Source organism: Vanessa tameamea, chromosome 25, assembly GCF_037043105.1.
Source record: "Vanessa tameamea isolate UH-Manoa-2023 chromosome 25, ilVanTame1 primary haplotype, whole genome shotgun sequence".
Taxonomy (NCBI): domain Eukaryota; kingdom Metazoa; phylum Arthropoda; class Insecta; order Lepidoptera; family Nymphalidae; genus Vanessa; species Vanessa tameamea.
Genome location: NC_087333.1, coordinates 6,439,228 through 6,452,861, shown reverse-complemented (window position 1 = coordinate 6,452,861; position 13,634 = coordinate 6,439,228). Strand labels below are relative to the sequence as shown.

Here is a 13,634-nt window from a genome sequence, read left to right as displayed (position 1 = left end):
ATTAAGATATTATTAGGCTAGTTTTCGCGGACTATTATAATTTTCTACAATAACTGAAACTTGTAAAGTATTTATGATAAGTATAAAATTTCTGGCGCAGATAATAAGTTACCTGTACTATCTGGACACTTGATCGTATGGCTTTTTTTAACGTTTATTCATTTGGTCTTCTAAAGTATTCGAATGATATACAGTGTGATTTTTTGACTACCCACTCATTGTATAATATTCCATCGCTAGGCACTTTATGTTATTGTGTTGTGGTTTGAAGAATGACTAAGCCACTGTAACTACAATGTCAAGGAGCATAATATCTTAGTTCCCAAGATTGGTGGCGTATTGAAAAAGCATCAAATAGTTAAATTTTCTTAGGCCGCCTTTGATCGTGGTGACTATCGGTGGTACTTACCGTTTGAACCATTTGACCGATGCTTACTTAGTTTATAAAAAAAAAACAAGAAATTGATCAACAATTATAATTTTCTTATATGTGATTTAGGACTATTATCTTTTTTAATACCTCAGAAAATAATTTAACTTTAATACAATACACATCGATATAGCCTATTATAATGGAAGTAGGAATAAAGATAAACAAACCTTAGATTTACGTATTTCATGTGATTAGCTTATAACTCAGCTATATTGTGTACTACTAAGAGTTTGTGATTAATATATCTTTATTTCCAACACAACACTATTACACTTAATTACTTATTTCAAATTTAATTTTTTTTCCAAAATTCCGATAACAGTTTTGTCAACGTTCAAAACGCCATTTTTTCGCAAATTCATAGTGAATATCATAGATGAATCAAACTCTCGACCAATGATATCGCGTCAATTTGCTGTCAAATGTTGTTTATTTGACTTTTCTCCGGTTATGGTTGAAATAGAGTGTACATAACTGCCTATTCTCAATAGGCATTCGTAATATGTTTTAAGTTTTTGTTTAATAGATTGTAATAATTATGTCGTAACGCCAGATTATCTAGAAGCAAAGTAAGAATCTTGGGCTCTCTCCAACCTTATTCTGTTCATGGAAGCTATGATCTTTTTAAACATTTTATTAACACAATATGTACGCCTCCTTACCGCTGTATTAAATCTCAGAACGTATATCCAAAGGTTATCTAAAAGGGTTATGCCCCTTATCTGACGGTCCGAAAAAGATTGCTCTCTAAGCGATGCGATTGCTAGTTGTAAATATTAGAACACTTTGTTTTTTTGCTATATGCACATAGATGTTTGTATTTTATTGATATACTTTTGTGGTATTCAACTCTTCAGTAGATAATTTTTAGAGGATCAGGGAATGAAACAGTTTCTCAAGAAACTGTAAATCTTTGATTAGTAAAAACATGATTATAAATTTGAAGAAAACAACTAGAAGATTAAAACCTGAAGAAAATTATGTCGTTGATATTTGCGGTATTTATAAACGTGCTTCTTCTAAATATAAATAATGTTTATCCAGTAAACCACACTCCGGATGCTTTATACTGCAACGAGACGCACCAATTCCTGTGCGGGGACGGACACAAGTGTGTGCCAAGTTCCTGGGTGTGCAACAACGAGACGGATTGTAATGATGGCAGTGATGAGGTCAACTGCACAGTGCCAATTGAACATGAAAACGTAAGTTATTGTCATACATAATTGATTTGAAGAATTGCTTCCTTATATATGTCTAATCTGAATTAAAATATAAAATCTACTATTAAATTAACCAATCAACGTTCAAGTTTCCAATTGACCTGTAAAAATTATAATGATTTTGTAATAATCTTAAACAAAGTCCAAGATAACCCGAGATTCGCTCCTTTGTATTCGACTCAGGATTCGCAAAAATCCGATCTGGCCGAATATCGTACGATATATACATAGTTTTATTGTTGTGTTCAATTATATTTTACGAATTATTGCCTCAAATCTCTAATCTATATTAATAATATGAATGCGAAAATAACTCTTTCTATCTGATCCTTTTTCACGGCCAAACCATTGAGCCAAATTTGATAAAATTTTGTGTGAAGCAAACGTGACCCCTAAGAAAGGACATAAGAGATACTTTTAATGACTAACACTTAACGACTAACTCTAAAACGCGAGCGAAACTGCGAGCGACAACTACTTTCTAATACAATATTGCAGAACCGGCTAACTGTGATCTCTCAGTATTGATATCGTAACAGCCTTAAGTTTGGTAAAAGACATAGCTTATGAATTGTATAAGTATAATTGTTAAAAGATTTCGTAAGTAAAAATTATTAAACGTGCAAAGAAAACCACATCATGGCGTCAAGTGGTCTACGATTAATATTGTCACTGTAAAAAATCTAAAGCATTTCTTTCGATATCGTGAAAACTGCCAATTTTACCTTTCAAAAACATAATTATTGTAGCTTTGTACGTTTATACTCTGACTTGCCCTAACTCCAGTAATATATATAACGGCGACTGCGACAGATCAGCGGCACTCCCGTCATCGGTATGAGCTTCTGGTGCAGCTCTGGTTCATGGCGTAGGTCTCAGGCAATTGACCACGACGATACAATATGACAATTCTTGTACTTTATGTAGGTAATCAGCAATCACAAATTATAAAGTAGGTATATTATAACTATCCGAGTTGCGTGAACCTACGGTCCCGTTCGGAAGGCCCGAACTGTATCGCTCTTTATAATAATAATTAGCTTCCGACTCATCGCTCTCCAAAGAATTCAAAATGTGACAGTTATCCCTTCAAACGATTCCGATCACGTGACTCATTATGTCACGGCATTCACACCCCACAGATACAACAAAATAATCTAAGTTAATAATTATTCATAATCGACGACATATATATAATAATATCTTTGATACTATTATATAAAGTCCATTCCACGAAACGAGCTAATAAATTAAATTGCAGTTGTGCGCTCAGTGGTTAACGTGCGTGCTCTTAAGTGGCCAAATTATCGACCAATGAGGTGCGAGTATTTTCTTTACCAGTTCGACTCTTGGAATGGACTAAAGTAGTAAATATACGTGTACATAATCACAGTCTGCTCACTTTTATTATTCAGTCCACTTGCAAAGGATTCCTCTGCGACGGTGGCAAGCGGTGCATATCGCAATACTGGACGTGTGATGGTCATTATGATTGCGATGATAAAACTGATGAAGACTTTACAAGGAACTGCCGTGAGTTATTTTATTGTAATTATAATTCAGCACCGGCTTTGGGGTAGAGCGATGAGAGCAATTACTCGAGCGGTAGTGGAAGGAAGGGCTGAATTTTGGATGAGAATTACAATTGACGAATACTTGTAGGTATTTTACAAGATATACAAAATAGCACGGCCGCAGTAGCCGAAGTTTATTTCTTGATAACTTAAAAAGATAGTTATTATAAAGTTGCTTACTTATGTCTTGTATTTTAGGCATTATTTTAATCATAACATCTTACCTACTTTTCTTGTCTTTGATTTATCAAACAGTGAAATAAGAGTAGAAACATTAAGAAATATCGTTTACAAAATTTAAAATTCGAATAACGTTCACGTTTACATAATTGTTTTTTTTTTTCAGGACATATATATCATTCAAATTTTTTAAGCGATATTGTGCCATGTGATAAATATGAGAAAAGTCCTTGCTCGGACAACTCATATTGCTTGACCCTTGATCATATGTGTGATGGTCTAGAAGATTGCCGAGACGGTAGCGACGAAGGAAAATTTTGCAGCCACTGTAAGTAAAGTAATTTGATTTGCTTTGAAACATTTGGAAATTTTTTGTTTCTTCCTTGGAAAATCGAAAATGTAAACAATATATTATATCAAATAATTATTTTTGTTTTTGTAGAAGTTTAGCTGGCGAAAAGCAATTGTCATGAAATTATTTAACAACAGCCGAAACTATACTTCTCTCCCGGTCGTTGTGTAAATTTATAAAAATAAAGACAGAGAACAACCATGTTGAAGGTGTCTAAAACGCTCTGGGCCGAAGCTTCTCAATACCAGCTCCAGCACTTCGTTTCTGTCCCTGCATCTTCTACCATATTTTTTATCCTGGCCTCTGATCTTTCCTTTTTGAGATCGCGTCAGATTTCCAAATTTCATCAACATAACCTCGAAGTATGGAATTCCATGGCGAGATTTTTAAGGAATTTTCTCCTGTTTCTATTTTTCTGAACTGACTTGAAAAACGAAAAGACCATACTCGCTTTTTAAAGGCCGGCAATACAACTCTAAGTTTTCCATTGTTCCAGCTATTAGATCAGTGGTTACAGGTCTTGCGGTTGTTATCAGGATTGAGTGCATAAATCAAAAGTATTAGCTGTTTTGCGAAATTTAATCAATGTTCAAAATGCTTAAGATATAGAATTGCGCCATTCGCATTACCATAATCTCCTCTGAATACATTATATTATTCTCGCCAAAAATGTTAAGATGGCGCTTCGACCGCTACTCTGATTGGTAATTGCGCATGAAGCAATATTATAAATATTAAATTTTTTTAAATTCTTGTAAAGCGTAACTAACGAACAAACTTACTTTCGTATTTAAAATATATTTAATTTATTTTTGTAATTAAGTGTAATGAAGTTTTTATCAATATATATGTATATATGTTACTGGAAAAGCTCGAAATACGGTAAATCTTAAGATTTTCCAGTAAAACCTAAGATTTACCGATTATGAATGGTAAATGTCTATAAAACTTTGGGATTCGAACTTTTACCATCATTCACTTGGTAAGCCTTAGGATTTACATGTTAGGTTAGGTTAGGTTGGAATGGTAAAAGTCCGAAAAAGTCGTCCCTTTATAATAAATACTTACATTTACCAACTCATGTGGGTAAATCTTAGGTTTTACTGGAAAATCTTAAAATTTACCTTAGTTCGAACTTTTACAGTATCATTGTATATCAATATACAAAACGTTCACATTAATTATAGGGCAAAACCAGTGTACAAACTTCACTTGTCCAAAAAATACAAAATGCAAACCACGACGGATGGGACCCACTTGTATGTGCCTTGGCAGTGCAATCTTCAACGATACCAGCAAGCAATGCGACTTGATAAACGAGTGCGAGCATCTGAGGCCTGCTTGTTCCCAAAAGTGCCATAACGGAGCAGGTTATTTTACATGCTCTTGCGAAGAAGGATATTCCATGGATCGAATCAGTCAATACTTGTGCTTCGCTCCAGGTAAGCCCCTTGTTTGCACTTTGTCATTAGCTTTAATGAAACAAAAAATTAAAGTCGGTAATTGGACAAACCAAGGTTTGTCAAATTGCCGACATGGCCACTCTCTATCCCTCTCTTAAGCACGTCATTGGTTCTCTTGTCTCGTTTTCCTCTCTATTTCATGATGTACTACTATGAAAACCTTTGTATTTCGTACAGAATACATCGTATAATAGAGAGAATTAAAGTTATATGCGGTTGTTCTCATCTTATAATCATTTTGCAAATTTTCGCGAAATTTCGATGGATTGTTTGGTCACGTTTCTAGTTATCAAGTTTTGATTAGAATGAATACTAAGCTTTATAATATTAATTTTTAAAATGAAAACAGGTAGCTTAATTAGTTCGATGATTGTTGAGATTTCCTTTTTTTTTAGATCCGGAGGCGTTATTGTTTTTTAGTACAAAAAATGATATTCGTTACGTGAAAGTGAAGTCCAAAGAAGAGGTCATTGTTGCGACAGGAATCAAACAGGTAAGTTTTTGTGTAGACTTTACAATCCGGTAGGTACTGGCGGGTTGAGAAGTAAAGTAGAGGCTGTAATACTGCTCGCTTCTCTAATGACTATCTTATAAGGCCACAGGTACTAAAGTCCTGGGACCTAGCCTCAGATTGTGCTGATAAAAAGTCATCGGGTTTTTCTGTTGACAAATTAACATTTTCATTTTAAATAAATTGACCCCTTCGTCATAAGACCTTGGGATAGGCTAGATACTGCCGTACGTGTAGAAAACGAAGACTTGTTACATGGACATACAATAGGCATTTAATAACTGAAGTAGGAAAACCTCTTGAAGTATTTTAGAATTAAACAGGGCCAAGTTGAATCATGGTTTAGAAATATCCTGCATTTCTATTCATATAAATTTTTCCTATTCTAGAGATAAATCCCGAGACGATTGGATTTAATTTTGTGTAACTGTTCCAGGCTCATGGTGTATCCTACGATGGTAATTATCTGTATTGGGTAGAGACGGCACAAGGTCACCAGGCAATCATGAGGGCGCAGCTGCATAACATGGTTGAGTCCAAACAGGTATTTTCAACATTTTTTTTATTTATATTACGATTTTTCCGTGAAACCTATCAGATTATTTAGTCGACTGAGTTTTTTGGAATATATCACTAAATTCGAAAATTATCCTCTAGAATTGGGCTATTTACTCAAATATTACAAAATGGTTTTTTACAGCTAACATTATTTCCGTATCGATTATTATGTGTATATATATACAAAAAGTAGTATATCCAAAAAAAAAAAATAATAACTTGCGTCTTCTTGGGGTTGAAGTAGACTCGGTGTAGCCGGCTCCAGTCCGAGACTGCTTAATGAAGACTCGATTTCAGACACAAGTTTGTTCCGGTTTTCGTCGACGTTTTCCCGAGAAATATTATAATTCGTTTGATTCAGTGGTTTGGTCGTGAAAGAGCAACAGACAGACAGACTTACTTTTGCATTCATAATTTTAATATAGATAAAAATACTTGCATCCATCGATTCTTAGTGCAATTGTGTTTCTAGGTATTAGCAGCTTTCGGTATAGAAGACCCAGGGGACATAGCGGTGGACTTCCTCGGAGACAACATATACTTCAGCGATACGGCACGAGGGATTATCTCAGTGTGTCGGTCAGACGGCTCGCTGTGTACTACTTTACCAGCAAACACGAAAAATCCTAGATTTGTCACCTTAGAACCTAAACAAGGGTAATAACCTATTCAATAATATTTTTTTTTATAGTATAGGCAAGCGGACTTGTGTATGGGCGACCTGATAGCAAGTGGTCACCACCACCCATATACTTTGGCGCCGTAAGAAATTCCTCACATCGCCAATATGCCACTAACTTTGGGAGCTAACGTACTAAGTCCCTGTGCCTGAAGTTTCACTGGCTCACTCAACCTTCAAACCGAAAAACAACAATGCTAAGTATTACTGTTTTTATGATGAGTATATGGTACCTGCCCAGATAGGCTTGCACAAAGCCCTACTGCCAAATAAATAGCTATATGGGGAAATCAGACATTCAAAATCAAATCGTACAATTAATTAATCAAAATAATCATGTAAGCTTTTAGAAGCACTTAAATCACCAAGTAACAGTTAATGTAAAGCTATCAAAGAAAAACCGGCTAGAAACTCAGTAGATTCTAATACAAAATCGTCTTAGTATAATCGGGGGTTCTAGGGTAGAGATTATGGGACATTTTGGAAAGTAAAAAATAGACTTTTAACGAGTTATATTTGCGCACTGAGCAGTTGCGTAGCAAGGTGAATAAATGTCCCGGTGAGGCATTGCTATGAGAAAATGAAAAATATTAAATCGTGGAACGTTTTTATTCAATTAGCGAGTCCCATTCCTTAATAAATGTCAAATATTATCAGTTATAGTTTAATAATTAAGTATTATGTTGTTATAATTAAGATAATTTTTTCGTATTTTCTTAGACTTATGTACTGGGCGGATTGGCATGATAAGGCAGTTATCATGTCAGCTAGGATGGATGGTTCTCAATCAGATATCCTCGTCGGAAACTTAAGTTCCTTCGCCACAGGCTTAGCTCTGGACTCTTTAAATGGAAGACTTTACTTTGTGGATCAGACAGTCAAAGTGGTTAGGTTGAAGGACAAGGTTGTTTATGTAAGTACGAATACTTTATTGATGCCAAGAGTCGTATCGTAGAATTAATATTTTTCTAAATTTGTAAATGTAGTCATATCTCTTTAACATTTGACAGGCTTTCGGAAACTTTGCTTGTAGTTAATATTAAGATACTTCGTTTGTTTGTAGATATACTTATTTAGAAGCTATTGACTACTAGTTTTCGCCTGCGGCTTCGGTCGCGTGTCATAGGTTTTTGGTATAAGAAAGTAACCTACATTCTTCCTTGCGTTTTACGCCTGTTTCGTACTAAAATTCATCAAATTGATTCAGTGGTGTAGCCATGAAAGCATTACAGATTATCAGACTAAGTTGCTCTCGCATTTATAATATTAGTATAGATATGGATTAAGAGTTTGCATTTTGCAAAAAGGTGAGGAAATCCTAGCAAGTATACGGTAACGTTGTCTATCGTTTTAAATAATTAAAACAGGTTAAGAATTGAATAAGCCTTCTTCTTGAAAGAAGACGGTGTATAATTGAATTCTTTAATTTTAGCTTTATTATGAATTTAGATTTATCTCCGCTCTATTTTGAGGGAAAATATTAAAATCAAATATTAAACTTTGTAGAATTATTGACGGACATATAATTATAGTTAGGCGTATTGTACGGTTAGTTTGTAATAAAATTAAAAACAATTGCTTCTAGTTCTTATTCCAAGAGCCGTTCCACCACCCATACTCGTTGGCCGTGTTCGAGAACACAGTTTATTGGAGCGACTGGACAACGAACACCATCCTGACGGCAGACAAACTCCACGGTACCTCGTTTAATAGAAACGTACTGCTCCGATTGGATATGCCTGTGTTTGGTAAGTTATAACTTGAAATTTCATTTAGAATAAATTTAAATTCAAATTTACTTATTTATCAATCGTCCATCTTAAAACAAGTTCTGTATCAAATCGACTGCTATAAATATTTTGTATCCAATATTTTTTCTCTGGCAAAACTGCTAGCAGATTTTCACTATTGAATTGCAATTCTGATCCTCTGGTTATCCAGTCCTGTCACCAGTGGAGATGGAATAGGACGGAACAATGTATATCATCTCTCATTCATCTTTGATGAACAATATTGCTATAAATTACAACAGAAAACTTACGAATGTCTTTAAAATAGTCAGATCATATGTGATCTGTCACCTCTTGGTAATAATTTTATGAAATATGTTTGAAGAAATCATTTGTCTAATGGTTACTCTGGATTCCGTCTCCCCAAGTCAATTCATCCTTCTTTGGGGAAAGTTGATTTCAATACGGGTTAAGTAATAATTCAATTATTGTATACAATTATCTTTGTAAGTGATTGTTAGAAAAGAGTAACTACTGAGTTTCTAAAATTTATACTCCGAATTAATGGTAATGGTGGCTTTAAAATTAATTGAATCATGTAAAAAGACAGTATGGGAGTGCTCGTTGGATCCTACTTGAATAAAGTATATTCTGATATTTTTTTACAGATATGCACCTCTACCATCCGATTCTGATGAAAAATACTCAAAACCCATGTAACCACAACCTGTGCGCCATCTGCCTGGTCACCTCCAACACGACTCACGTGTGCGCTTGCCCTGATACAATGGAAATGATAGGAAATCGTTGCCAGGGTAAGTAGATTATTGTAAACGTGTGTTATTTGTATTTAATTTGAAGTATTAAAATGAAAAAAAAAACATCAATTACATATAAACACATAGTCTTTTCTGGTTTAATGGAATATTCTGGAAGGTAAAGTTAATTGAAGAACCTGACTGAATGTGTTGGTTAAAACTATTTCTTTAAATTTACTATATTTTCATTAATTTACAAATGGACGCAATTTCGAATTGAAAATAATGTCGAATATTAAAAATATTCATTATCCATTTAAACACAATCGTCCGACTGCAAATGAAGAAGCGGATTCCAGAAATCTATTTAAAGATAGTACCAGCGTAGACTCTATGATGGCTACTAATATTCTGGGGATGTGCTTCGTGGTTTCCAGTGCGCGCGGGCGAGCGGCCGCAGTTCGTGCTGGTGGGCGCGGGCTCGCACGTGACGCGCGTGCGCCGTGACGTCATCGGCAACCCGGAGCTGCACGACACTCATCTGGACGTCGGCCGGCTGCAAGCTCTTGCCTACGACAGCTACAGAGGTCAGTGTGTTCTTGGACGCAATTGTATATTGTTAATGGGCGTAGTCATAATATGTATATTCATTGAAAAAAATCCGTTAATTGTGTACGTTTTAACGATTATAAAACTTAACTTATTTTCTGTTTATTCTTTCACATATTCTTCGAATACATATTTAATCATTACTCTTATGGTGCCCTTCCCAGATAATCACAAATGTGAATTCCTAAGATAAGATAAGAATTAATAAGGTCGTCAAATGGTCAATTGATACGTCAATTGATGGTAGGGCTTTTTGCTAGCACGTCTGTGGGTACTACCCACACATTCTAATGTCAAACAGGAGCCGAGCTTAATATTGTTCTGTTGCGGTTTGACGAGAGCCAGTGGAACTACAGGCCGAAGGGACATAACATCTTATTTCCCAAGTCAGTGGGGCATTGGTGATATGAGGAATTTTGGTTTCTTATAGCAAAAAGTCTATGGGCGGTGCTGACCTCTTACCATCAGACGCCCTACTTGTCAGTCCACCTACTTACCTGATATTTAAAAATAGTTTTCGAATATCGATCAGTGAATTAACTAGTATTTAATAAGAAATATATAGAAATTGGTCAAGTTTAATCTTACAGATACCCTATACATATATGACAGTCAGCAAAAATCTATCAACTACATGAATTTGAGCGACTTTACGCTCGGCATTACGCATGTACTCGTGAACAAGGGCTTGGAAAACGTCGTCGACATGGATTATGGTGAGTTCTCAATTCCGTTACCTTTTTGTTTTAGACAGGAATATACGCAAATATACATTAGCTCAAGAGATTGTCATGAAGTATGTGTCGGTTTTCCTTTCCTGTCTTATTCTTTGTGTAGGTTTGAAGTCTTTGCATTTCTATTTGAAATTTAAAAACGTTTTAATTTTGAAATATTCATTATTCAAGTAGGCTTATACAAGCACTTTTTAATTGTCATGTTACAGCAACAACCTGTAAATTTCCCACCGCTGAGCTCCTCCTCTCCATTGCAATATATTCTACCACGCTGCTACCAATGCAGGTTGGTGGATACACATGTGGCAGAATTTCGTTGAAATTAGTCACATGCAGGTTTCCTCGCGATGTTTTCCTCCACCGCAGAGCATGACATGAATTATTGACACAAATTAAGCAAATGAAAATGAACCATCTCGTCTCGGTTATGTTACAGTGTTGAATTAAATGAAAATCTACCACCGATTCAAAAAGTAGTACATTCTAACGAGACTAACCAAAAATAATATAACTGTTCCAAATAGACAACTTATTAGCAACTCATTGATTTCATTTTCAGGATTATTACCAATTACCCAACCAGAAATAACCAAAACTTTGCTTAAAATTGAATTAGGAAAAACAATAATAGTATTAATATTATCATGCAATATATATGTATAGTATGTTTTTATTAACACAGTTGTAATGACGAGGGATTATTCGTCCATTAAAATGGTCTCTTTGCCTGCCTGTTGCAAGCAAAGTTCAACCAGCTTATACAATCATCTTACAACAATTTAATCCAGATTTCGTATCGGACACTCTGTACATACTGGACGCTGGTCGTCATCTCATAGAAGTAGTTTCCCTGAGTACCAGACACAGCGCGATAATCTACTATTTTACACATGAAGAGGTACCGATGAGTCTCTGTTTGTTACCAGACTATGGGTAAGTGTTAAAAGATTTTCGTAATATTTTTTGTTTGCTTAAATTTTTTTAATGAAAGAAGTTTAAGAGTTGCCCCAACAATGTATAGAGTCGCAGGCTCGATCCTAACCCCTTGAACTATTATCACCCCCACTCCTACAAGGTTTAGGCTTATTTAGATGGATAAATATTAGTAGTTCCTTAATGGGGCATTGCTAAGATTCCTTTTTTATATAAGCATGGTAATAATTTTATGAACTACCCAAAGGTTCAGAACATATTATACTAGAAAGTACGCTGAAAAGTACGTTTTTGTCAGAAAAACCCAGTAACTTTTTATAAACCTGACTCGAGATTAGAACCAGAGTGGATAGAACCTTTGAATGCTCAAAGAATCAACTTTTTATGTAGTTCTCTAATTATTTTTTAAACAGGAAACTTTTGGTCGCTGTTCTGGAGAGTGATGAAAACAATGAAATCCACATAGACTCCATAACACTGGACGGCGAAGACAGGCAACACGTTCTCTTAAACAATATTATTGGTAAGTTTGGAGGAGAACTACATATTAATTTCGATGGTACACGGGCCAGATATTATAGGAATTACCGACAATTAAGTGCTTTTTGATTCATATATTATTTTAAGAGCTCATTCTAAAAATAAATATTGGCTTCATTTCACTTAAACATTTGTTTGCAAAATATTTTTCGTCATTTTTTTGTATTTTAATTTCATTGTGGTTATAACCCAGGTCCGAACATTCGAATCCGCTATTCTCCCGACTTGAATCTTGTATACATGTCTGATGAAGGCAGAGGGGTCATAGATGTCATGCATCCTGAAGGTAAGTGTAGACGTAGAAGCAGAAATTGAATGAATAATATTGTGACAGGAATTGTTGAGAGTTATGAGAAGTTCGTGTATAAACAATAACATTTTACCTGTATAAAGAAAAAACACACCGCCTTTTTTTAAATGTTGCCAAAAGTTCTGTAACAATATAAATTCTCCTGGATCTTGATACACAGAAGCTAAAAGTATCACTTATTATAACATTCTCCTGACCTGAAATTCAAACTACATTCATTTCAGTTGATATATTTTTAATAAGGATTAAAAAAATAATGGAGTAAATAACTAAAACGATGAGATCAATTAAACTGACCAAATCCTAAACGCTCATTGGTCACACTTTACAAACGTCATCAGCTCAGTTATCTAACTGTGATCGTTTCGAAAACTGGAGATCAGTGTCGGATGGTACTCTTACAGAATACTGCCCTATATTTTGTTGATATAATATTTTTTAAATCAGGCAAAGGGAGAGAGGTATTCAGAGAAGTGTTAACAACTATCGGTAGTGTGGCTTCGACAAGCACGCACTTGTTCTGGACAGACCGACACTCGTCTAGACTGTACTGGGCGGACGTTCACGAGGCCACACATAGGATACGGCGTATTGAATTATGTAAGTAAATATCACTATCCTCATAATATATATGAGTAATGTTTGGTGTGTCTGTCTGTTTGTTTGTTTGTCTGTCTGTAACTTTTGAATGATTTTTAGCTGTTTCGGTTATATATTTACATACAGCATATGTGTGAGTATGGATACGACAGGTAGTCTCGTAGTCAAGCTATTTATAAAATTATATAATTATGGATTAAATTACATATAAACGGACTGATAAATAGGCCACATGACGGTAAGTGATCACCGCCATTACACATAGACATAACGCCGTATGAAATATTATCCTTTTCATCGCTAATGCGCCACCAACCTTGGGGACCACGACCCTTCAAACCGAAACCAAATATTACGTACGTATTACTATTAGGCACAGAATGTATGATGAAGGGTAAGTACCTATCCAGGCGGCCTTGCACAAAGTCCTACCACAAAATAAATATA

The 13,634-nt window shown here is 35.1% G+C and overlaps 1 protein-coding gene across 1 annotated transcript in view; it reads left to right on the top strand.

The window, feature by feature from the left end:
- LOC113396487 (vitellogenin receptor Yl) overlaps window positions 1-13,634 on the top strand; it is a 35,500-nt gene that overhangs the window by 4,257 nt on the left and 17,609 nt on the right. Inside the window, exons 3-18 of the mRNA XM_026634438.2 lie at window positions 1,478-1,638; window positions 3,072-3,189; window positions 3,577-3,738; window positions 4,950-5,204; window positions 5,621-5,718; window positions 6,173-6,280; window positions 6,767-6,951; window positions 7,694-7,886; window positions 8,559-8,721; window positions 9,372-9,518; window positions 9,899-10,048; window positions 10,661-10,786; window positions 11,593-11,737; window positions 12,151-12,260; window positions 12,471-12,563; window positions 13,035-13,187. Coding sequence (XP_026490223.2) covers window positions 1,478-1,638; window positions 3,072-3,189; window positions 3,577-3,738; window positions 4,950-5,204; window positions 5,621-5,718; window positions 6,173-6,280; window positions 6,767-6,951; window positions 7,694-7,886; window positions 8,559-8,721; window positions 9,372-9,518; window positions 9,899-10,048; window positions 10,661-10,786; window positions 11,593-11,737; window positions 12,151-12,260; window positions 12,471-12,563; window positions 13,035-13,187 — 2,367 coding nt within the window. The remainder of the gene's footprint in view (window positions 1-1,477; window positions 1,639-3,071; window positions 3,190-3,576; window positions 3,739-4,949; window positions 5,205-5,620; window positions 5,719-6,172; window positions 6,281-6,766; window positions 6,952-7,693; window positions 7,887-8,558; window positions 8,722-9,371; window positions 9,519-9,898; window positions 10,049-10,660; window positions 10,787-11,592; window positions 11,738-12,150; window positions 12,261-12,470; window positions 12,564-13,034; window positions 13,188-13,634) is intronic.